The sequence below is a fragment of the Eubalaena glacialis genome, chromosome 1 (assembly GCF_028564815.1).
Source record: "Eubalaena glacialis isolate mEubGla1 chromosome 1, mEubGla1.1.hap2.+ XY, whole genome shotgun sequence".
Classification (NCBI taxonomy): domain Eukaryota; kingdom Metazoa; phylum Chordata; class Mammalia; order Artiodactyla; family Balaenidae; genus Eubalaena; species Eubalaena glacialis.
Window position 1 is genome coordinate 176,772,241 of NC_083716.1, and position 26,429 is coordinate 176,798,669.

At 39.6% G+C, this 26,429-nt stretch overlaps 1 protein-coding gene across 9 annotated transcripts in view; it reads left to right on the forward strand.

Moving 5' to 3' along the window:
- NOSTRIN (nitric oxide synthase trafficking) overlaps window positions 1-26,429 on the forward strand; it is a 70,177-nt gene that overhangs the window by 37,995 nt on the left and 5,753 nt on the right. For 6 of the 9 annotated variants that reach the window (XM_061201273.1, XM_061201300.1, XM_061201318.1 and 3 more), the window contains 6 exons: window positions 2,628-2,753; window positions 7,560-7,616; window positions 7,835-7,933; window positions 8,031-8,156; window positions 22,446-22,554; window positions 23,656-23,744. In XM_061201273.1, coding sequence (XP_061057256.1) covers window positions 2,628-2,753; window positions 7,560-7,616; window positions 7,835-7,933; window positions 8,031-8,156; window positions 22,446-22,554; window positions 23,656-23,744 — 606 coding nt within the window. The remainder of the gene's footprint in view (window positions 1-2,627; window positions 2,754-7,559; window positions 7,617-7,834; window positions 7,934-8,030; window positions 8,157-22,445; window positions 22,555-23,655; window positions 23,745-26,429) is intronic. The other 3 variants (XM_061201310.1, XM_061201329.1, XM_061201338.1) reach the window with 1 other exon arrangement.

Consider the following 26,429-nt stretch of genomic DNA (forward strand, 5'->3'; position numbering starts at 1 on the left):
TTTTATTCCTCTGTTTTTTATATATTTGAATATCACCATCTACCATATCCTCCCAATTCGAAGTCCTAAACCAAATACTTCCTGAATTTATCTACTTATATTTATCCCCACTGCCACTACTCTCTCCCAGGCCACCATCATCACTGCTTGGGTTACTCCAACTGACAAATTGGTGTCTTGGCTTTCAGTGTTTCCTCTCCTTATCTATTCCCCATACACAAGCCAAGCTGACTTTTCTGGAACTCGAATCTGAGCATATTATTCTCCTTTAAAAAGCCTTCAAAGGTTTCCAGGTAACCTTAGGATAAAGCACAAACTCTTTTATGTGGCCCTCAAGACGCTCCCTGACTTGGCCCTTGCTTAACTTTTCAGCATTTTCACTTGTTATTATTTCTCTCAAACTGTGTGCTCCAACCTCACCAAAATTTTTTTTGGTGTCATGTCATGCTATTTTGCCTCACCAATTCCTACTTTCATTTTAGGTTTATTCACACAGGGATCATTTCTGTGAGCACCCACTCTGTGACACCTGAATACTTCTATCATCTTGGGATCTATCAAACAGGATAACAATTGCCTCTGTGGGTCCTTGACTAGAGAGAGAGCCTATCTAGTTCCTTTATCTATTCCTAGTGTCTAGTACATGACACGGTGTGGCAGTCAAGAAATGTTTGGTGAATGAATTAATGAATTAATGAATCGATGTTTGTTCCAAGAGAAAGAAAAGAGGAAAGAAAAAGTATTTAATCTTTGACAAATTTTAGGAAAAGTTTCTGAGAAGTTCCTTAAATAAGAATATAAGAGTCTCCATTCTTCTTCTGTATCTGTTTGGGGTTATTTGCTGTAAATTTGCTGAGCAGAAGCTTCTAGTCAATAGCTGTAGAGGGTAGGCTGATGAACGTGAGTGGTGAGGAGAAGCAAGTACAGATCAGGAACCTCCAACTCAAGACTGCAATCTACCAATGATTCCTGTACTCTTATTCTGTAAATCCTTCAGGCCTTGGCATTTCTTACCAGGACAGGTAGAGATTTGTGCAATCAGTCTCCAGATTGACTCTGTTCTCATTGCTGGGCACACTCAATAAGAATCAAAGAACAATGACTTAGCCAAGTATAGCCATGGTACACATTCAACCCTTTCTCTGTATCATTATCAGGCTAAAATTCACAAGCTCATATCTCTATAGATAAATGGCTCATTACACTTGATATACAAAACCAACCGTGTCCTGGGTAGGTCATACATCAGAGCTGAGGGACAGTTGAATGGCTAGCATATCAACTGGAATAATAAAGTGAGTGGTGTTAACATTCAGCATTTTGGATGAATGTTCTTCATTACTGAAACATTAGTCAAAATGTCCTTAAACTTAAAGAGGAGCATTCTTAAAAACCTTTATCTCTGTCCTTGAAAATCCTAAACTGCTTAAATCACAGGACTCCTTGGTGCTGCTTGAACTGTGGCTTGAGGGCCATTTGCATCAGAATCATCTGAGGAGGCGGTGAAAATTCAGATTTCCTGATCCCACTACCGAGCTACTGAATCAGTATTGCTATTGGTGGAACCCTGAAAATCTGCAATTTTCCAAGAATCTCTGGTCATTCCTAGGCATATTAAAGTCTGAGAATCATTCATGTAATACAACTTCTTCCTTTCTCAAAGATGTGAAATTATGTGTCTGAGCATTTTGAGAATTCAATTCAAACTACCCTGGTCCAGAGAGTTTTGTATTACTTTGATTTTCACAATCAGGATGGCCAATTTTGGTGACTGGCCAGAAGGGGCTCTTTGTGAAGGAGCATATCTTTGGGGGTCAGGATGACAGGAAAGCATTTGTCAAGCTGTCCATAACTTGCAGTGAACAATGGCATGTATCTCAGGCTCTTTCTTCACTAGTAATAGTAACACTCACTAGTCTTTGAGTGCTATACTAACTGTCAAGCAGTGTGCCCTGTTCCTTACCTGTATCACCTGCTTGATTCCTCAGAGCAACACAGTGAAGTGGGAGCATCGCTGTCCCCATCACACAGATGAGAAAACTGTGGCTTGTGAAGTTTAAGTAACTCACTTGTAGTCAGAACCAGGACTCTAATCCTGAAGTCTGATTCCAGAGTTATATTGCAGAGTTTAAATAGTGAAAGTGAAGTGAGAGGATGGTCTCCAGGCCTAATGCTAGTTTTAGAAATTATCTGATTGTGCAAATCTCTACCTGTCCCGGTAAGAAATGCAGAGGCCTGAAGGATTTACAAAATAAGAGAACGGGAATCATTGGTAGATTACAGTCTTGAGTTGGAGGTTCCTGATCTGTAATTGCTTCTCCGCACCTGTCATTTGGCCTCTTCCTTCATCTGATGAAAGTGGGCATATCACATCGTATTTAAGGACCTCAATTTCCTCATGTGAAAAATTGAAGGAATCCTATTGAAAGGCTCTTAGGTTTCCTTTCAGTTCTGACATCCCTGTTTTCTGAGAAAGGTCTTTGATTTTGTCATCTATAGTCACTGTTTATGACTTTAGCTGGGAGATGAGAAACTCATCATTGGGATGCATATAATTCTTTCTCCAGAATTACAAAGGGCTTTCATAAATGCGTTCATGACTATGTGACACTGATGTTTTACCTTAGCTCCTCAATAAACTGAAAAAATCAACTGAGAAGTTGTCAAAAGAAGATGAAAACTACTACCAAAAAAACATGGCCAGCTGTTCTGCCAGACTGAAATGGGAGAACACACTGGAAAATTGCTTCCAGGTAAGTTATGCATTCATGTTTTTTCTTTTTTTCTTTCTTTTTCCAAAGAGCTTTGTGTGGGAGAGAAATCACTGCTCCCATTCTATCTTCTAGGCACTCTTCAAGGGCTATGAGAAAAACACTTAACCTAGATGTCTCCATCCGTCTCATTTTTCTATCTATATCACAACAACGGGAGATAATTATGATTCTTACTGGTATGGCTGCCAGGATTCCTGGTGTAGCGGACGTCTAGCTGGCCTTCAAGATGTGTTAGCTATTGCTGTTACTAAGTACCCTTATCAGAGGCTCTTACTAGGTCTCCCCTTCCTTTTTCTCAGTGTCCTTTTCTCCTGTTGGGGTCCTCCTCCACCTTCTCCTTCCACCCCAGCCTGCTTTCAGCAGTCCCAACTTTTATGTTGAAGCTATGGAAATTATCTTCTTCGCTTATAAAGTCTTCGTGATGGTGACAAGATGTATATCATTTACATTTCAGAAGAGCTTCTTTCAACTGAGCTTTAAAAATATTTCAGACTCTAGGTTTTTTAATTAGAATCCAAATCAAGTGAAGAATCTACTAGAAGTCAGAATCTCCATAAAAAAAGAAAGGTTTCATTTCATCCTCTTTGTTTCCTGGTTTATTGCTACCACCATGCTGGAGGCCACTGGTATTTCTGCCCCCTCTTCCTTTGAGTTCACACAATTCCTCTTACTCCCATACGAGTTCTAAGTTTAAGTTCTAAGCTTATCCTCTTGCTTAGAGCTAGCCTCTGCCCCCTGAGTGCCAAACCAAGCCCTACTAGACCCATTTGAGATACTCCTGTCGAGTCATCCTTGCCTCACCGTAACCAATAAGGATTCCCTTACTTAGTATTTCGTTGGCTTGTACATACTCAGTCTATACCAACAAGTCATTGACTCACATATTACACTATGTATTACTTATTCTCTGTTGTTTTGCAAACAACAGGAGTAAAATGTGATATTCATGAAGACACATGACAAAAGTGGGCTGAACTCAATTAAAATGAAATTTTATTAGAAGTGTTGAAAGTGGAGATGGGTCAACCAGGGTTGTTCCATTTCATTTTTTTCTCCGTTCTCCCACCATTCTTCTGTAAAAATGGAATATAAGAATGTATTTTAACGTCTTATGAAGTGTCCTCTTACCCCTTCTTACTCTGCAGATTGGATTCACAAATTCTTTCAGAGAACATTCATTGAACTATGATTAAGGTAGTTTACTAGATACTGTAAAGTCTCAAGTGCAATTATTAAGTAATGAAACCAATTGCACAAACCACATGTCAAAATTAGTCTTATTACTTCATAATTATTCTATGTTCAAGCCACATTTCCTACCTTCCAAGAAGAAACAATTCAGTTGTTAGAAATAACCTATAATATATTTTGAAAAATAATAGCCACTCGAGAATTCCCCGGTGGCCCAGTGATTAGGACTCCATGCTGTCGCTGCCATGGGCCCAGGTTCAGTCCCTGGTTGGGGAACTAAGATCCTGCAAGCTGCTCAGTGTGGCCAAATAATAATAATAATAATGGTAATAATAGCCACTCTATCAAAAATGACCACAAATCAAATGTTTGGTACTGTTAGTATTTACTAGAGGAATTATTTTAGAAAGCCTTTTGCAATAAATGCAAACAGCCTTAAAAATATTCACATTATCAACTAGTGTTCCTCATCTGAACCACGGAACACAGAAAATAATGTGAGTGACTCTTTTCTCAGTTCCCCAAGGATGGTAGTTACTAATACCCTCTAGATGCAGAGAAGAAATGGTAACTCATTGCAGATAACAGATGCCTTAGGACATTAGGGTTTAATTCTCTCCTAGAACCTCGGTTGAAAAACCTAATTTCCTTTCCATAAATCCATCTTGAGGAAGTAGATGAAAAACAAAATACAGATTTCTGTTCAAAATACATTAAAAGTAAAAGGGAAGAAGCAATAAAATGGCCAAAATTAAGGGGATGAGTAAATAAATCAATACACTCTACACAAGGCACTATTAATTAAAATGGTGTTTTGGAGACTAGTGGCATTGGAAACTGCTTATGTATAATGTTAAGTGAAAAAACAGGATACCAATTTGAATAATTTGGTTGATAACTAGGAAGATAAAATCATACATACACACATACCTCGACAGACTAAAATACATCAAAATGTTAACAGTGGTCATCTCTAGGTGGAAGAATTATAAATGATTTTAAAATTTATTTTCTTGTAGCCCTTTATGGCCCCAAGACAATGTCTAGGGTGCTTGTTAAAATTCAGATTCCTGAGTGCCTTCCTAGACGGGGTAAGTCAGAACTTCTGAATGATTTTAAGAAGGGGTCTAGGTGATCTCTAGACGTACTAAAGTTTGAGAGTTCATGCTCTAGAAAAAGCAAGGTACTTCTTTGATCAGTTTTATGAAAACAATTTAGATGAAAATGAAGTCATTCCAATCTCTCCGGGTAGTACAAACCGGAAGGTCAGGACAGCAGGAAGTGAAAAGAATGAATGAAGTGTGAATCATCATGAAGCCTGGGCCCCAGACAGCCTCTCCATCTACTCTTCCTTGATAACTCTTTGATCCCACTTTCCTCTCATGTGCTATTATGAAAGCACAGGAGGATAATTTGAGGTCCTCCAGAGTATCTTGCTTCTCTATGACCTATTTTATACAAAGAGAACAAAATCATAGAAAGCAATAATTCATTAAATGAGATATGGATTTCCCCTTCGCAGAGTGGAATTTATCTCAGCCTCTCTTCACGAGCAGACATAGATCATCTTAATGATTTCCCTGAAATGAAATTAAAATCTTTTAAATATTGCCATTGCCACCAAGGGACACTGGTTATTCTAGTCTCAGATTGATGCTAGTGGCTCAGCACTTGTCACAGTAAAGAAACAGCTGCCCAGCAGGGATACAGTGTGTTCCCCAAACCTGGTTTTTGTTTTCTGTCCTGTCCTTTGTTCACGGTGCTAAACTAGAACAGCTGCTTTCTAGATCTTTTTCCATAATATAAAGACTCTTTCTTTTTGAAGACTGTCCCACTTGAGGTCCAAGACAGTGAGCAGAATTTATTTTACATATTTGTTAGAGGAGGCATATGGTTTGTGCCCTTTGATGAAGCATTACATTTACTAGGCTACTCTTCTGTGTCTTTAATCCTGTACCTGGGAGACAGAGGGCACATTCAAATGGCTGGTACTTGAGATTTTGGAGAAAGACTCAGGAGACCAAGAGCAGAAACAAGGTATTTCATTCCCATTGACTTATAAAAATTATGCAGCTTCTGACTAGACAAAAAAGGTAGCCATGGGGGAACAGAGCTCTAGGCTTCCCAATTCAAATGTCAGGACACTTGGTACAGAATTGAAATCTGCATGTGGTTGACATAGATGTTCACAGTTACTACCAGCTTTTTACCACTTGAATTTAATAGCAGCATTAAAATGACTATATACTAGTAAACAAAGTGTGGTAAGTACAGACAATGGAACATTATTCAGCCTTAAAAAGGAAGGAAATTCTGACACAGGCTACAATGTGCATGAATATTGAAGACTTTATGCTAAGTGAAATAAACCAGACACAAAAGGACAAATATTGTATGATTCCTCTTATAAGGTGAAAAAAGTTCTGGATATGGGTAGTGGTGATGGTTGCACAACGATGTGAATGGACTTAATGCCACTGAACTGTACACTTTAAAATGGTTAACAGGTAAACTTTATGTAACTATTACACAAATAAATTTTTTGAAAATTTAATGATTATATACCATAGATTAAATAACAGCAGGATGTGAATGCAGTCAACACACAAGGGTATAAAGGAACACCAGGCTGGACAGGCTAGTAGCCCCTGCAGGTGTGCTGAGAGACAGGATGGGAGAAGCCAGTGGCCTTTGTGATGTCTCCCCACCTCCACCCTACCAAAGGCCTTGAGACGCAGTCCGCCCTTCTTACTTCCACGATAATGCCACCCACCAATTTGCCCAAGAAGGCTTTCTTCCTCAGGAAGGACTATTGATGAGTACTCTTTACTGTGTGGGAAGGAGCAGGGTGGGATGGCGGGTATGAAAGGAACCAACCTAGCCTCTGGATAAAGGGGGAAAGCCCAGGCCTTGTCCTTACAGAAACGGGATGAGGCATGCTGTCTTGGACACTTGCCACCTCTGTCAAAGCCCACGGGCTTCTGGGCACATACCCAGCAGCCTCCTATGGCCCTCACAAGGCTTAGGAATGCCCCCTGCATTTCCACTTGACCCAGCCTTCTTGGACAATGCCTAGTTGCTGAGCGTCCCTGTATTTCCTCAAAACGAACAGTCTGTAGCTCAGCTAGCAGTGAGGGGTGAGAGTCAAATAACTAACTTTTTCTAAAATGTTAATGGCTGACAAGGCAAATGTGACCTCTCTTACTTTATTTACTCTTCCTAGATAAAAGCCATAAAACTCTAAAAGTGGAATTTTTGTCATCCCGCACAAAACAGGGAGGCTGTGTTGCCACTTTCCAAGAGTGGTCTCTGACGCCCAGGCCTAATTTTAGGCCAGGATGATGAATTGATCAGACTTTAAGCTTCTGCTCTCATCACATAATTTCCTTAAGCAGAGAATTTGCATCTTATCATCAATGTCCCTGCTGGAACCGGCTGAATGCCTTGTATGTGCTGCAAACAAGTCTAGAAATACTTAGTGTCTGACTGCATTTCCAAGATACAGACATGGGTTTTACTGGGCTTCATTCTTTTTTTGGAACCCACAGATTCTTTTCAAATGATTCCTTTCTCCCCCTTCTTTGTGAACATCAGGTAACCTGTGGCATCCACCTATGTGCTTTTTGGCCCAGAAGAGCCTGGAGAAAGTGTGTGAGTTAAATTGATCCTAATGGAGGATAAATAAGACAGACATCAAATCACATTCCTGTCCTGGGAAACTACCCCCCTCCACAATGTGGATATAATGTAATCAAGAGGCACAAACAGGACGGCTCACTCAGACTTTCTTCGTTGTGTTAGTGCTTAGTGGGTGACTTCAGTTTTGTATAACAGCGGGCTGATCTAATCTCATTTTTCATCCTTCTCAGAGCAACCTGCAGCTGGAGAAGGAAAGAATTCAACTCTTATGCAATAACTTAAACCAGTACTCCCAACATATTTCTGTTTTTGGCCAAACCCTGACCACAGTGAGTAGTAAAGAATTCGCCATCTCTGGTATGCATGGTAAGAACTGGCAGGAAACGTGTCCTCTGCAACTTTGTTCTGCTTTCCTCGGCATTGCAGTGCCACACGCAGATTCACTGTGCCATCAGCAAGATAGATGTCGAAAATGATATCCAGGCTCTCGTGGAAGAAACCGCAGTTTCATCTACAGAAAATAAATCTGAGTTCCTATTAACTGATTACTTTGTAAGTATGGGATGGAAGGAAGCTTCTTTCATGGGAAATCTTAGTCAGTCATATACTGAGGGATTCATTTTGAAAAGAATTTGAGAGCAATTGTAAAGGAAACGTATTGTTTGGGAAACAAAAATATTGACTTTTTCACAGTCCGTATAAATTTAAAAACTGTGTGGTTTACAGACTGGGCAATGCAAACCTGTCTTTGGTATTCTCTGCAAGGGAAGAACTCCAAACAGGGTTTTAGCCTGAATCTTTTTTTTTTTTTTTTTTTTTTTTTTTTAAACATCTTTATTGAAGTATAATTGCTTTACAATGGTGTGTTACTTTCTGCTTTATAACAAAGTGAATCAGTTATACATATACATATGTTCCCATATCTCTTCCCTCTTGCATCTCCCTCCCTCCCACACTCCCTATCCCACCCCTCTAGGTGGTCACAAAGCACCGAGCTGATCTCCCTGTGCTATGCAGCTGCTTCCCACTAGCTATCTATTTTACATTTGGTAGTGTATATATGTCCATGACACTCTCTCACCCTGTCACATCTCACCCCTCCCCCTCCCCATATCCTCAAGTCCATTCTCTAGTAGGTCTGTGTCTTTATTCCCGTCTTGCCACTAGGTTCTTCATGACCTTTTTTTTCCCCCCTTAGATTCCATATATATGTGTTAGCATACTGTATTTCTTTTTCTCTTTCTGACTTACTTCACTCTGTATGACAGACTCTATCTCCATCCACCTCATTACAAATACCTCCATTTCATTTCTTTTTATGGCTGAGTAATATTCCTTTGTATATATGTGCCACATCTTCTTTATCCATTCATCCGATGATGGACACCTAGGTTGCTTCCATGTCCTGGCTATTGTAAACAGAGCTGCAATGAATATTTTGGTACATGACTCTTTCTGAATTATGGTTTTCTCAGGGTGTATGCCCAGTAGTGGGATTGCTGGGTCGTATGGTAGTTCTATTTTTAGTTTTTTAAGGAACCTCCATACTGTTCTCCATAGTGGCTGTATCAATTTACATTCCCACCAACAGTGCAAGAGTGTTCCCTTTTCTCCACACCCTCTCCAGCATTTATTGTTTCTAGATTTTTTGATGATGGCCATTCTGACCGGTGTGAGATGATACCTCATTGTAGTTTTGATTTGCATTTCTCTAATGATTAATGATGTTGAGCATTCTTTCATGTGTCTATTGGCAATCTGTATATCTTCTTTGGAGAAATGTCTATTTAGGTCTTCTGCCCATTTTTGGATTGGGTTGTTTGTTTTTTTGTTATTGAGCTGCATGAGCTGCTTGTAAATCTTGGAGATTAATCCTTTGTCAGTTGCTTCATTTGCAAATATTTTCTCCCATTCTGAGGGTTGTCTTTTGGTCTTGTTTATGGTTTCCTTTGCTGTGCAAAAGCTTTTAAGTTTCATTAGGTCCCATTTGTTTATTTGTGTTTTTATTTCCATTTCTCTAGGAGCTGGGTCAAAAAGGATCTTGCTGTGATTTATGTCATAGAGTGTTCTGCCTATGTTTTCCTCTAAGAGTTTGATAGTGCCTGGCCTCACACTTAGGTCTTTAATCCGTTTTGAGTTTATTTTTGTGTATGGTGTCAGGGAGTGTTCTAATTTCATACTTTTACATGTACCTGTCCAATTTTCCCAGCACCACTTATTGAAGAGGCTGTCTTTTCTCCACTGTATATGCTTGCCTCCTTTATCAAAGATAAGGTGACCATATGTGCATGGGCTTATCTCTGGGCTTTCTATCCTGTTCCATTGATCTATATTTCTGTTTTTGTGCCAGTACCAAACTGTCTTGATTACTGTAGCTTTGTAATATAGTCTGAAGTCAGGGAGCCTGATTCCTCCAGCTCCAGTTTTCGTTCTCAAGATTGCTTTGGCTATTCCGGATCTTTTGTGTTTCCATACAAATTGTGAAATTTTTTGTTCTAGTTCTGTGAAAAATGCCAGTGGTAGTTTGATAGGGATTACATTGAATCTGTAGGTTGCTTTGGGTAGCAGAGTCATTTTCACAATGTTGATTCTTCCAATCCAAGAACATGGTGTATCTCTCCATCTATTTGTATCATCTTTAATTTCTTTCATCAGTGTCCTATAATTTTCTGCATACAGGTCTTTTGTCTCCTTAGGTAGGTTTATTCCTAGATATTTTATTCTTTTTGTTGCAATGGTAAACGAGAGTGTTTTCTTAATTTCACTTTCAGATTTTTCATCATTAGTGTATAGGAAGGCAAGAGATTTCTGTGCATTAATTTTGTATCCTGCTACTTTACCAAATTCATTGATTAGCTCTAGTAGTTTTCTGGTAGCATCTTTAGGATTCTCTATGTATAGTATCATGTCATCTGCAAACAGTGACAGCTTTACTTCTTCTTTTCCGATTTGGATTCCTTTTATTTCTTTTTCTTCTCTGATTGCTGTGGCTAACACTTCCAAAACTATGTTGAATAATAGTGGTGAGAGTGGGCAACCTTGTCTTGTTCCTGATCTTAGTGGAAATGGTTTCAGTTTTTCACCATTGAGGACAATGTTGGCTGTGGGCTTGTCATATATGGCCTTTATTATGTTGAGGAAAGTTCCCTCTATGCCTACTTTCTGCAGGGCTTTTATCATAAATAGGTGTTGAATTTTGTTGAAAGCTTTCTCTGGATCTATTGAGATGATCATATGGTTTTTCTCCTTCAATTTGTTAATATGATGTATCATGTTGATTGATTTGCGTATATTGAAGAATCCTTGCATTCCTGGAATAAACCCCACTTGATCATGGTGTATAATCCTTTTAATGTGCTGTTGGATTCTGTTTGCTAGTATTTTGTTGAGGATTTTTGCATCTATGTTCATCAGTGATATTGGCCTGTAGTTTTCTTTCTTTGGTACCTCTTTGTCTGGTTTTGGTATCAGGGTGATGGTGGCCTCGTAGAATGAGTTGGGGAGTCTTCCTCCCTCTGCTATACTTTGGAAGAGTTTGAGAAGGATAGGTGTTAGCTCTTCTCTAAATGTTTGATAGAATTCACCTGTGAAGCCATCTGGTCCTGGGCTTTTGTGTGTTGGAAGATTTTTAATCACAGTTTCAATTTCAGTGCTTGTGATTGGTCTGTTCATATTTTCTATTTCTTCCTGGTTCAGTCTCGGCAGGTTGTGCATTTCTAAGACTCTGTCCATTTCTTCCAGGTTGTCCATTTTATTGGCATAGAGTTGCTTGTAGTAATCTCTCATGATCGTTTGTATTTCTGCAGTGTCAGTGGTTACTTCTCCTTTTTTATTTCAATTCTATTGATTTGAGTCTTCTCCCTTTTTCTCTTGATGAGTCTGGCTAATGGTTTATCAATTTTGTTAATCTTCTCAAAGAACCAGCTTTTAGTTTCATTGATTTTTGCTATTGTTTCCTTCATTTCTTTTTCATTTATTTCTGATCTGATCTTTATGATTTCTTTCCTTCTGCTAGCTTTGGGGTTTTTTTGTTCTTCTTTCTCTAATTGCTTTAGGTGCAAGGTTAGGTTGTTTATTCGAGATGTTTCCTGTTTCTTGATGTAGGCTTGTATTGCTATAAACTTCCCTCTTAGAACTGCTTTTGCTGCATCCCATAGGTTTTGGGTCATCGTGTCTCCATTGTCATTTGTTTCTAGGTATTTTTTGATTTCCCCTTTGATTTCTTCAGTGATCACTTCGTTATTAAGTAGTGTATTGTGTAGCCTCCATGTGTTTGTATTTTTTACAGATCTTTTTTCCTGTAATTGATATCTAGTCTCATAGCGTTGTGGTCGGAAAAGATACTTTATACGATTTCAATTTTTTAAATTTACCAAGGCTTGATTTGTGACCCAAGATATGATCTATCCTGGAGAATGTTCCATGAGCACTTGAGAAAAATGTGTATTCTGTTGTTTTTGGGTGGAATGTCCTATAAATATCAATTAAGTCCATCTTGTTTAATGTATCATTTAGAGCTTGTGTTTCCTTATTTATTTTCATTTTGGATGATCTGTCCATTGGTGAAAGTGGGGTGTTAAAGTCCCCTACTATGATTGTGTTACTGTCGATTTCCCCTTTTATGGCTGTTAGTATTTGCCTTATGTATTGAGGTGCTCCTATGTTGGGTGCATAAATATTTACAATTGTTATACCTTCCTCTTGGATCGATCCCTTGATCATTATATAGTGTCCTTCTTTGTCTCTTGTAATAGTCTTTATTTTAAAGTCTATTTTGTCTGATATGAGAATTGCTACTCCAGCTTTCTTTTGATTTCCATTTGCATGGAATATCTTTTTCCATCCCTCACTTTCAGTCTGTATGTGTCTCTAGGTCTGAAGTGGGTCTCTTGTAGACAGCATATATATGGGTCTTGTTTTTGTATCCATTCAGCCAGTCTGTGTCTTTTGGTGGGAGCATTTAATCCATTTACATTTAAGGTAATTATCGAGATGTATGTTCCTATTCCCATTTTCTTAAATGTTTTGGGTTTGTTATTGTAGGTGTTTTCCTTCTCTTGTGTTTCTTGCCTAGAGAAGTTCCTTTAGCATTTGTTGTAAAGCTGGTTTGGTGGTGCTGAACTCTCTCAGCTTTTGCTTGTCTGTAAAGGTTTTAATTTCTCCATCAAATCTGAATGAGATCCTTGCTGGGTAGAGTAATCTTGGTTGTAGGTTTTTCTCCTTCATCACTTTAAGTATATCCTGCCACTCCCTTCTGGTTTGCAGAGTTTCTGCTGAAAGATCAGCTGTTAACCTTATGGGGATGCCCTTGTGTGTTATTTGTTGTTTTTCCCTTGCTGCTTTTAATATGTTTTCTTTATATTTAATTTTTGATAGTTTGATTAATATGTGTCTTGGTGTGTTTCTCCTTGGATTTATCCTGTATGGGACTCTCTGTGCTTCCAGGACTTGATTAACTATTTCCTTTCCCATATTAGGGAAGTTTTCAACTATAATCTCTTCAAAGATTTTCTCAGTCCCTTTCTTTTTCTCTTCTTCTTCTGGGACCCCTATAATTCGAATGTTGGTCCGTTTAATGTTGTCCCAGAGGTCTCTGAGACTGTCCTCAGTTCTTTCATTCTTTTTTCTTTATTCTGCTCTGCAGTAGTTATTTCCACCATTTTATCTTCCAGGTCACTTATCCGTTCTTCTGCCTCAGTTATTCTGCTATTGATCCCATCTAGAGTATTTTTAATTTCATTTATTGTGCTTTTCATCATTGCTTGGTTCCTCTTTAGTTCTTCTACGTCCTTGTTAAATGTTTCTTGCATTTTGTCTATTCTATTTCCAAGATTTTGGATCATCCTTACTATCATTATTCTGAATTCTTTCTCAGGTAGACTACCTATTTCCTCTTCATTTGTTAGGTCTGGTGTGTTTTGACCCTGCTCCTTCATCTGCTGTGTGTTTTTCTGTCTTCTCATTTTGCTTATCTTACTGTGTTTGGGGTCTCCTTTTCACAGGCTGCAGGTTCGTAGTTCCCGTTGTTTTTGGTATCTGTCCCCAGTGGCTAAGGTTGGTTCAGTGGGTTGTGTAGGCTTCCTGGTGGAGGGAACTAGTGCCTGTGTTCTGGTGGATGAGGCTGGATGTTGTCTCTCTGGTGGGTTCGTCTACGTCTGGTGGTGTGTTTTGGGGTGTCTGTGGCCTTATTATGATTTTAGGCAGCCTCTCTGTTAATGGATGGGGCTGTGTTCCTCTCTTGCTAGTTGTTTGGCATAGGGTGTCCAGCAATGTAGCTTGCTGGTCGTTGAGTGAAGCTGGGTCTTGATGTTGAGATGGAGATCTCTGAGAGATTTTCGCCGTTTGGTGTTATGTGGAGCTGGGAGGTCTCTTGCGGACCAGTGTCCTGAAGTTGGCTCTCCCACCTCAGAGGCACAGCCCTGATGCCTGGCTGGAGCACCAAGAGCCTTTCATCCACACGGCTCAGAATAAAAGGGAGAAAAAAATAGAAAGAAAGAAAGAAAGAGGATAAAATAAAATAAAATAAAGGTATTATAATAAAAAATAAGAAAAAAATTATTAAGAATAAATTTATTAAGAAAAATTTTTTTAATTTTTAAAAATAGATTTATTAATTTTTTATAAAAACAAAAAAATATTAAGAAAAAAATTTATTAAGAAAAAATTTTTTTTAATATTTTAAAATAAAAAATATGAAAAAACTTATTAAAAATTTTTTTTAATTTTTTAAAAATAGAAAATAAGGAAAAAATTATTAAAAAACATTTATTAGGGAAAAAAAATTTTTTTAAGTAAAAAAAAAATAAAAATAAAAAACGGACGGACCTAACCCTAGGACTAACGGTGAGAGCAAAGCTATACAGACAAAATCTCACCCAGAAGCATACACATCTACACTCACAAAAAAAGGAAAAGGGGAAAAATTAATATATCCTGCTCCCAAAGTCCACCTCCTAAATTTGTGATGATTCGTTGTCTATTCAGGTATTCAACAGATGCAGGCACATCAAGTTGTTTGTGGAGCTTTAATCCGCTGCTTCTGAGGCTGCTGGGAGAGACCTCCCTTTCTCTTCTTTGTTCGTACAGCTCCCGGGGTTCAGCTTTGGATTTGGACCCGCCTCTGCATGTAGGTCCCCTGAGGGCGTCTGTTCCCCGCCCAGACAGAACGGGGTTAAAGGAGCAGCTGATTCGGGGGCTCTGGCTCAGTCAGGCCGGGGGGAGGGAGCGGTACGGAGGGGGCGGGGCGAGCCTGCGGCGGCAGAAGCCGGCGTGACGTTGCAGCAGCCTGAGGCGCGCCGTGTGTTCTCCCGGGGAAGTTGTCCTCGGATCACGGGAGCCTGGCTGTGGTGGGCTGCACTGGCTCCCGGGAGGGGCGGTGTGGAGAGTGACCTGTGCTCGCACACAGGCTTTTTGGTGGCGGCAGCAGCAGCCTTAGCGTCTCATGCCCGTCTCTGGGGTCCGCGCTGATAGCCGCGGCTCGCGCCCGTCTCTGGAGTTCGTTTAAGCGGCGCTCTGAATCCCCTCTCCTTGCGCGCCGCGAAACAAAGAGGCAAGAAAAAGTCTCTTGCCTCTTCAGCAGCTGTAGACTTTTTCTCGGGCTCCCTTCCGGCTAGCTGTGGTGCGCTGACCCCTTCAGGCTGTGTTCACGCCGCCAACCCCAGTCCTCTCCCTGCGATCCGACTGAAGCCTGAGCCTCAGCTCCCAGCCCCCACCCGCCCCGGCGGGTGAGCAGACAAGCCTCTCGGGCTGGTGAGTGCTGCTCGGCGCCGAGCCTCTGTGCGGGAATCTCTCCGCTTTGCCCTCCGCACCCCTGTGGCTGCGCTCTCCTCCATGGCTCCGAAGCTTCCCCCCTCTGCCACCCGCAGTCTCTGCCCGCGAAGGGGCTTCCTAGTGTGTGGAAACCTTTCCTCCTTCACGGCTCCTTCCCACTGGTGCAGGTCCCGTCCCTATTCTTTTGTCTCTGTTATTTCTTTTTTCTTTTGCCCTACCCAAGTACGTGGGGAGTTTCTTGACTTTTGGGAGGTCTGACATCTTCTGCCAGCGTTCAGTGGGTGTTCTGTAGGAGCAGTTCCACGTGTAGATGTATTTCTACTGTATCTGTGGGAAGGAAGGTGATCTCCGCGTCTTACTCTTCCGCCATCTTGCCCCTCCTCTTTTTTTTTTTTGAAGCAAATATTTTATTTCATTTACTTTTTTAATTAAAAAAATTTTTTATTTTATATTGGAACATAGTTGATTAACAATGTTGTGTTAGTTTCAGGTGTACAGCAAAGTGATTCAGTTATACATATACATGTATCTATTCCTTTATAAATTCTTTTCCCATTTAGGTTATTACAGAGTACTGAGCGGAGTTCCCTGTGCTATACAGTAGGTTCTTGTTGGTTATCTGTTTTAAATATAGCAGTGTGTACATGTCAATCCCAAACTCCTAATCTGTCCCTCCCCCGAAGACTGAATCTTCACACTCTATAAATAATCACTGTGTATCACATTGGTTGTCTATTGCTGCGTAACAACTTACCCCCAAACTCAACAGCTTGAAGCAAACATTTATTATCTCAGAGTTTCTGTGGGTCAGAAATCCAGGTGTGGGTTAGCTGGGTGCCCGAGTCCCACACAGGGCTGTAATCAAGGTGTCAGCTGGGACCGCAGACATCTCAATGCTCTACTGGGAGATGATCCGCTTCTAAGCTCACTCACGTGGCTGATGGCAAGCCTCTGGTCCTCGGGAACGGTTTTAGCTGGAGATATCAGTTCCTTGCCATGTGGGTCTCTCCATCTATGGAGAGCTCACAGCATATCAGCCTGCTTCCCCTGGAACTAGCAATGCAGGAGAGACACAGCCAGAGTGTCCAACGTGGAAGCATAGTCTTTTATAAGCTAATCTCAGAAGTGACATCTCATCAGATTCTATTTGTTAGAAGCAAGTCAGTAAACAGCCCACACTCAAGGGGAAGGGATCACACAGAGGCATGAATCTTAGGAGGTGCAAATTATTGTCAACATCCCTTCTGGTCTTTGCCTTTGAAAAACTTTAACCTAATTAGAGGATTATATTTTTTCTTTTTTCTTCTGGTTTTATTGAGATATAATGAACATACAGCAGCACTGTATAAGTTTCAGGTGTACAGCATAATGATTTGACTTACATACATCATGAAATGATTACACAAGTTTAGTGAACATCCATTATCTCATATAGATAGAACCTTAAAAAAATAGAAAAAAAACTTTTTCCTTGAGATGAGAACTCTTAGGGTTTACTATCCTAACAGCTTTCATATATTACACACAGCAGTGTTCATTCTATTATCGTGCTGTGCGTTACATGCCCAGTACTTACTTATCTTGTAACTGGAAGTTTGTACCTTTTGACCACCTTCCTCCAATTCCTCCTCTCCCCCGCGCCCACCTCGGGTAACCACAAATCTGATCTCTTTTTCTATGAGCCTGTTTGTTTTTGAAGTATAATTGACCTACAACGTGATGTTAGTTCCTGGCACACAACACAGTGATTCGATATTTCTATACATTACAAAATGATCACCATGATAAAGTTAGTTGTTATCTGTAACCCTACAAAGTTATTACATTATTATTGACTAATATTCCCCACGCTGTACATTTCATACCTATGATTCATTTATTGTGTAACTGAAAGTTTGTACCTCTTAAATCTCTCTCACCTATTTCTTTCCTCCTCTACCCTCTCCCCTGTCAACCACCTGTTTGTTCTCTATACCTGTGATTCTGTTTTTGTTTAGTTGTGTTTGTTCCTTTGTTTTTTTAGATTCCACTATAAGTGAAATCATACAGTATTTGTTTTTCTCTGGCTTATTTCATTTAGAATAATACTTTCTAGGTCCATCCATGTTGTCACAAATGGCAAGATTTCATTCTTTTTGTGGCTGAGTAATATTCCATTATATATACAAAAAATCTTCTTTATCCATTCATCTATTGACGGGAACTTAGGTTGCTTCAATATCTTGGCTATTGTAAATAATGCTGCAATGAACACTGGGGTGCATATATCTTTTCAAATTAATGTTTTTGCTTTCGTCAGATATATACCCAGGAGTAGAACTGCTGGATTGTATGGTAGTTTCCACCAACAGTGTACCACAGTTCCCTTTTCTCCATATCCTCACCAACACTTATTATTTGTTGTCTTTTTAATGATGGCCATTCTGACAGGTGTGAGGTGATAGCTCACTGTGGTTCTGATTTGCATTTCCCTGATGATTAGTGATGTTGAGCATCTTTTCATGTGCCTGTTGGCCATCTGTATGTCTTCTCTGGAAAAATGTCTATTCAGGTCCTCTGCCCATTTTTTAATTGGGTTGTTTGGTTTTTTTGATGTTGAGTTGTATGAGCTCCTTGTATATTTTGGATATTAACCCCTTGTCAGATAAATCATTTGCAAATTTCTTCTCCCATTCAGTAGGTAACCTTTTCGTTTTGTTGGAAGTTTCATTTGTGTTTTGTTGATGTTTCCTCCGCTGTGCAAAAGTTTTTAGTTTGATGTAGTCTCATTTGTTTATTTTTGCTTTTGTTTCCCTTGCCTGAGACATATTAAAAAAAAATATTGTTAGGACCAGTGTCAAAGAATGTTCTGCCTGTGTTTTCTTCTAGAAGTTTTATGGTTTCAAGTCTTACATTTAAGTTTTTAATCCATTTTGAGTTTATTTTATTTTATTTATTTTTTATTGAAGTATAGTTGATTTATAATGTTGTGTTAATTACTGCTATACAGCAAAGCGATTCAGTTATACATATATATATATATATATATATATATATATATATATTCTTTCTTTATGTTCTTTTCCATTACGGTTTATCATAGGATATTGAATATAGTCCTCTGTGCTATACAGTAGGACCTTGTTGTTTATCTAGTCTATATATAAAAGCTTACATCTGCTAACCCAAACTCCCACTCCATCCCTTCCCCATCCCCCTTCCCCTTGGCAACCACCAGTCTGTTTTCTATGTCCATAATTCTGTTTCTGTTTCGTAGATAGGTTTATTTGTGTCATATTTTAGATTCCACATATAAGTAATATCATATGGTATTTGTCTTTCTCTTTCGGACTTACTTCACTTAGTATGATAGTCTCTAGTTGCATCCATGTTGCTGCAAATGGCATTTTTCTGTTCTTTTTTATGGCTGAGTAGTATTACATTGTATATATGTACCACGTATTCTTTATCCATTTGTCTGTCAGTGGACATTTAGGTCGTTTCCATGTCTCGGCTATTGTGAATAGTGCTGCTGTGAACATAGGGGTGCATGTATCTTTTTGAATCACAGTTTTGTCTGGATATATGCCCAGCAGTGGGATTGCTGGATTATATGGTAATTCTATTTTTAGTTTTCTGAAGAACCTCTATACTGTTTTCCACAGTGGCTGCACCAACTTACATTCCCACCAACAGTGTATGAGAGTTCCCTTTTCTCCACACCCTCTCCAGCATTTGTTATTTGTAGACTTTTTAATGATGGCCATTCTGACTGGTGTGAGGTGATACCTCATTTTAGTTTTGATTTGTGTTTCTCTGATAATTAGTGATGTTGAGCATCCTTTTTTGTGCCTGTTGCCCATCTGTATGTCTTCCTTGGAGAAATGTCTCTTTAGGTCTTCTGCCCATTTTTGGGTTGGGTTGTTTGTTTTCTTGTTGTTGAGTTGTATGAGCTGCTTGTATATTTTGGAAATTAAGCCCTTGTCGTTCGCATCTTTTGCAAATATTTTCTCCCATTCTGTAGGTTGTTTCTTCGCTTTGTTTATGGTTTCCTTTGCTGTGCAAAAGCTTGTAAGTTTGACTAGTTCTCATTTGTTTATTTTTGGTTTTATTTCTATTGCCTTGGGAGACTGACCTAAGAAAACATTGGTACAATTTATGTCAGAGAATGTTTTGTCTATGTGCTCTTCTAGGAGTTTTATGGTGTTATGTCTTATGTTTAAGTCTTTAAGCCATTTTGAGTTTATTTTTAGATATGGTGAGAGAAAGTAATCCAGTTTGATTCTTTTGCATGTAGCTGTCCAGTTTTCCCAACACCATTTTTTGAAGAGGCTTTTTCTCGTTGTATATTCTTCCTCCTTTGTCATAAATTAATTGCCATTACAGAGGCTTATTTTGAGGACATTTGGGTGATTCTACTATCACATGACCTTCCTTGCTAAAAACTGATCAGTTTCCCTGGTCAGAGCCCAGACATCTTGCCTGTTTGCTCTCTTGGGCTAAATTCTTTATCTTCTTGGGTCAGGTCATGCCTCAAAGATTTTGTCCTCCACTCCCCTCTTGTTAGTTTTAATTGTAGTGTTCTAGATGCTGATCATTAATTACCAAAATCTGCAGGAAAAAATCCCGGTTGATCCTTCCTGGGCCCTCTGCTGTATTTCACTCAGACTTCCAAGGTCCAGTCTGGGAGGCTCACCCCTCTCTGTGTGTAAAACTGGACCACTGGTCATGTCCGCCTATAAGAGTAAAAGTATAGCCAAAACCAACATCCCAGGACCCCCCACTCAGGGAACAAGAGATGAGGGGAGAGGGAAAGGCGGTTAGATCTGGCACAATAATGAATTCTGACTGACTTTCTCCTTCCCACCATCTAAACAGCAATAAGTGGCCGGTTGTTTCTTTAATTGAATCTTTTTTTCCGACCCTGGCAAAGGCAAATCAAATTAGCAATAGCAATGTCTGTTAAAGCAGAAACAAAGGTAGAGATGGAAGTGGAAAGGAAGATTTGATTACCTGGGGAAAGTACCTTTTTTTTTTTTTTCTTCCAAACCGTGTAGGTGATCCCTGAGATGGGAAAATATACAATAAAATATATCTATCTCTTTCTTGTAAAAGTGCCTCTATCAGCTAACCTGTCAATAAAATAAGGGTCATTCTCCTTGAAAATTTGACTAAGCTCCTATTGAAGTGTAAAGAAGTAGCCACAATGGTTTATCTTTAATTGATGTGCCCATGGGAATTTTTGGTTTCTATGAAATTTCAGTGTACCAGAACTAACGACTATGTATCTGTTGTCTAAGAGAATGGACTGTATCTCCAAATGGCTGAATAGGATTGTCCTAATATTCTTAAAGCAAAACACCTCCAAAATCTGACTTTATAGTCATTGGCAGTAAGTGTAGACTGGCTTTTATCGAGTGCTATGAAATTTACATGGATGAGGGTAAGACAGGAGAACTATCTGAGTGTGAATATTGGAGGGCTGGTGATTAGTGTGAAAAATATTTGTAAGGTTACTGTAAAGGCTATGTTCAAAAGATTGTATCTGCAGTTTAAATGCCTCCTCTGGTATTGATCTTCTTTCTGACAAAATTTTGGAAGAGAAGGACAAATTTAAGAAAGTTAACGACGGCAGTTTAATCTATCTCAAGTTGATCCAGTAGTGATCTATCCGTGGAAATATATTTGTGAACAATATAGGCATCCCCAAAGAAACCAAATGAAGTCTTGGACTGGCATGAGAGTCAGATTATGAGGTGCATTCCTCCAGCAAGGAAGGACTGAGGGTTGGACTGAAGCATGCTTGCAGTTTACTCGGAGCTCACCTGCGGGGGTAACGTCAGCTTGGGCCTCAGCCTCAGGCAGACATGTGAAGGAGTGGACGCTGGTGGAGAATTGGGAGTCACAGGAGTTGGGTTTCAGCAGTAATTACTTACTAGCTGTTTCGTCTTGGGCCTTCATTTATTTCTGAGTGTCACAGGTAAAATGGGGAAAATAAAACCAATCTCGTCGAGTTGTTATAAGAATCACAAAGAGTCACATGTGATAAAGGATATAGAGAAAATTTTTATAATATATAATACACAGTATGTAGATTAAATATTTTAGTCTCTACATTATATTTTTGTAAAGGCTATTATTCTCTTTGCTCTAAATCTTCTCTTCTTCTCTTTCTTCAGGACAGTCTATCTAAAGCTCATCTCTCAACCAATATTCAGGGTCCTCGCTTTTCTCCTTCCTACCAGATAAGTCCTGACTCCTGCACTTCCATCTTCAGTCATCAGTTTTCCCTCTTTCTCCAAGGCTTCTGTCCATCTCCTGCACTTATGTTCAGCCACCTCCCAACCTGACCCTAACATCCTTTTTTTTCCACATAAAGGTTTTAATCATTTTAAGTTGTGTATCACTGTAGGATATTTGCTCTTTGAGTTGTTACTAGGCATTTAAACTGTGTCCTAACATCCTTTTTTTTTTCTTTCAACTCTGGAAATAATGTATATGAAAGCTCTGCTATTGTTAATGGTTCTCATAACCTACATGATAAAATCCCTACTTCAGCCTGAAAATCTGACCTAAACTACTTAGACAATTTTTTCTTCCACTACATTTGCTCAAGCAACTGGTCTGTTTATTGTTCCCCATACATTTCACACAACCCTCCCTCTGTCTATTGCTTGTGCCATTTCTCCTGCAAGGAGTACCCTTTGCCCTCCTTCCCCTCAACTGAAATGTGCTGGTTAAGTCAGCTAGTCTCCTTGAAGCTTTCATGCCCCTTCCCTTGGTGAGCCACAGGCTCCTATGAAATAGCTATAGTAACGTTCACCCTCCAAGAATAATTTTTATCTATTAAAGAAAGTGCTCAGCTCTACACTTACAAGTTGTGAACAAGGAGCTGTCTTCTTATTCAGTAGGTCTAGAAAAGGTAGACCAATCTGTAGAAAACCAGAGGTTACCCTGCTTTTATTTTTTTTTACTTTTTTCTTCCATCAAGTTAAAATTGAATACAGTCAGTGAAAGTCTCAGTGCAACTAGGAGTAGCAACTCTTACTTTTTTCCCTTTAAATTGTTAAACTTCCTTTTTTTTTCCTAAAGGAAGAAGATCCTAAAAATGCAATGAGTAAAGAGAGACAGGCATCTTCAATAAAATCAAAACTGTTGAGACTGCAAAAAGATATTGAAAAAGCCTCACGAGACCAGGAAGGTGTGTAATTATCTCTTTGACTGACCCGGTAAGGGAAAGTATTCTACTCGGAGGTTTCATTCAGAGTTAGGGTGATTCTGCTTTTGCTGACTGGTGCAGAGAGCATCTCATTTAAAAGACCAAACATCAAACCTAATTTGTGTGAATAAAGAAAAATGAAAAAGCAAGGAGAGAGCAAAAAAAATTGAAAATGACATTCTGGTCTGTGAGGTCTATACAAGTACTATACCACCATTTCCAGAAGTGTAGCATTTTACAGTGTTCCTGAAATTGGCTGATGTGAGGGACAATTCGTTTGGTTTAAAACATAGTAAACCTCCTACGTACAAGGCTTTTCATTTTCTTGTGTTTATTTATTTATTTCCCCCATATTATTTTATTTTATTCTATTGGGGGTGCTAATAGGTTGTTTTTAAATTTTTTTAATCTATATAAATTTTTTTTTTATTGAGGTATAATTGACGTACAACACTATATGAGTTCTAGGTGCACAACATAATGATTCAGTATTTCTATACATTACAGAATGATCACCACTTGTTTGTTTCTTTTTAAACTAACTTCCTGAATGATGTGAAAGTCATTCAAATTAAATCCTGTACTTAGAGGTTAGGTATGTGAGAATGTGAAGCAGCTCTAAAGTGTTACGGGTAATAAAAGCAACTCCACTTTTATGATCCTGATATGTAGAGCTTATTTTATGTGGACCAGAGAACGCTGTTGCAATGTAATACTTGATAGGAAATCCAAGAGAGCAAAATGTTTAGAAATGTAAATATCAGCAGAGGAGAGCTTAACATGGGGGTAAAGGTTAGGAATCCACCACGGAATGGGTCAACAAGGAGGATGCAAAAGCTCATCTTGAAAAATAACAATCAAGACTCCTTAAGCACCAGCATTTCTCGAATCCCATTAAATGAAGGTACAGGTCACCCATTCAGTAAAATTTAGTGACAACTACACACAGAAACAGCCCCAGCCATTTGGCAAATGCTCCCGGCATCACTTCTGGGCTCAGGCTCCCTCCGAGTATAACCACCTGCCAGTTGTGTCCCACTAGGACCAGAGGAACAGTGACTGACAGCCTTATTTCGCTTTCAGGTCTGGAACGAATGCTGAAAGCATACTCCAGCCACTCCTCCTTCTCAGACACAGAGAGCCAAAAAAGCACAGCAGCCTTAATGGACGAGGTAAACATTTGCAGAGTGCAGTTTCCTAGATTTAAGGATGAAGGAGCTATTTTGGGAATGCTTGTTTTCTGGACCATTTGACCTCTGTTTGCCTTTCCTTTCTCATGACAGAGAACAGTCTAGTCGGAGAGCTTGTACAATCAGCTCCTTGACAAGTGGTTTGAGGAATCTGGAAAAATCCAGCTACTTAGAAATGTTTGATTTAGTGTCCTCCCGGGGGGGGGGGGGGGCGGGAAGTGCCTAAAATAGAATTCCCCCAAATAGAATCATTCAATTAAGGTCTGAAGACCATGTGTACTTTACCCAGTTAACAGATGTGACCAAAAACACAGGGTCTGCATTCAGAGAGGCCTGCATCTAGCTCTGCCTTTTACAGGGACCTGGGACAAGTTTAGTTTTCTCATCTTTAAGTGGGGATATTGCTACCTAAGGGGTTTTGTGAGGATGATGCATTATTTAGAAGATGCTAGCACAGGGCACAGAGGAGAACTGAAATCCTGGTAATCATCATTGAGGTGCTGTTTTCCATTCATCCTTGAGCTAACATCAGGGTCTTCCGAGTATAACAGGGGAAAGGAGAGATGTGGCCGCACAGAAGGAAGATGGCCGACTGGGGAGTGAGGCAAGAGCTTCCAGGGAAACAAGGGAAAAAACTTCAGAGGCCAAGGGTGTTTTGAAGGAAAGGGACATACTGTCAGTGGAGGGCAGGGAGAGGCACCTCCGGGCCTTTTTGCTGAAAGGCTGGACCGCGGCAGCCCCGAGACATTTGTTGGGATTGGTGGGCAATGCAGCCTCTTCAGAAGAACCCACATTATAAGGGCAGTTAGTAAAGGCCCATGAATTTTAAACTGGAATAAAAATGAACAGATACTATGACCTATGTGTACAGGATACAGGGTTTCTGCTGTGATTGGAGAGGAAGTTGACTGCGGTTAATCTGAGAAGAATTCAGGAAGAGATCAAATTTTTATCAATGTTTTGAAGGATCCAGGAAGCTGAACCAGCTTTCCTTACCTTGCACGTAGCCTAAACAACTCTCTTGTAAAAGTAGGTACCTAGTAATTCTGTCCAAATGAGCAATTTCAATAGTTCTTTGGTAAAAGTAGACAGATGCAGCCAGGTACAGTTTATCTGTTTTTTAGCAGTGGCTTCCTTTAGTGGAGGTGGTGTTGCAGAAATAAACCTGACACTTTCTGTGAAAAGACAGGCCTGAATTCTCTTCACTTGGGAACAGAGGTCTAATATCCTTGCAGTGACATATGGCTACAATTTTTATAAAATTATGAAACAGACTGTTAGACGTTTTCTGTGACAGCATAAAATGTTTAGTTAATTAATTCGACGTAAATGATATTTACCAAAAGAAAGTCATATGGAGCATTTTATGATGGCATTAAGATTTAAGTTTATTTCTTTGGGTTCTTGCATAAAATTTTGTCATTGACATAGAACACGTTATTAGGATCATCTTGGTACACAACTGGCCTGATTCACACAGTGGAGGATGCAAGATGGGAGATGATCTGACCCCTGAATTTATGGTGTTTATGATCTAGTGATGGAGCAAATAAGAGCCTTCAAATAGTAGGTGCCAAATATCCATGTAATTCGGTCACGCACCTCTGCCTCTAATGGAAGGAAACTCGTGACAGTGGTAGACTGATTTTGTGTTACGCAGAGAAGGTTTCTTGCAGGGAGAAGCTCTGTTTCACAGAAATTCTTCCTAATTCATTGGCTCTTGGTCCTTGAAGTGCTATATTTGAAGCAAGAATGTTGGCAAGCCGTATTCTCTGAGAAGTTGTTGTGGAAACTGGAGGTATTTAGAGCAGATATTGTCTTTGGATACCGGAAGCAGCACCACAGAGCAGAGAGACTTGATCTGTGATGCTCTCAAGTGCAGACTAGATCTAAGGCTAGAAGCTATGGGGGAGCTTTTGATTTCATCCTAGCTGAGCCTGCCCACCATGCAGTGGATTGTTCCAAGGATTAGAGCCCTTCCCCATTGATTGGAGGTGTTTGGTCCATGGCTGTGACCCCCTGGCCGGGATGTTAGGATTAGGAACCCCCAGGCTGGAGGTGTGGAAAAGAGAGAGACAATGGTGAGGAGAAGATTGGATAAGCAGACCCCTTCCAATATTTAGATTCTGTGATTTGATTTACAACTTGACAGAGAAGTCATTATAAAGTTTCTAGCTCAAGGTCAAATCAGAACAGGAGAGACTAGGAGAATAGCTTTAGTTTCAGTCTTTATTTTTATATTCAAATACCCCAGAATATGGTTTCTAGTTTCCAGAAGCGTTACTGCAGACTTTCCGGGTAAAATAAGACCTCACCTCTTCAAGAAACAATAATATCAACATCAACAACAAAACCCTGACTCACATCATTTTAGTTTGATTCTATTGATAAGAGTTCACTTCTGTTCTTTATGTTAAGTGCCCATGGCACCATTGCCTTTCTTCAAAGCCTTCCGAAAGCCTACCTTCTTCAATCAACACTCATTATTCTCTACCTCATTCCTCAGCAGAAATTCGAGTAAAGCGATTCATTGCCACAAAATGCTGAGTAATATACCTATCAAGGTTTCTGGTTTACCTCATTTACACGGGTCTAGAATACGACACACTCAACAACTAAGGCTTTCCTCTAGACTGCTTAAAGTGTCCATTGTTTTTCTCTCTTCAG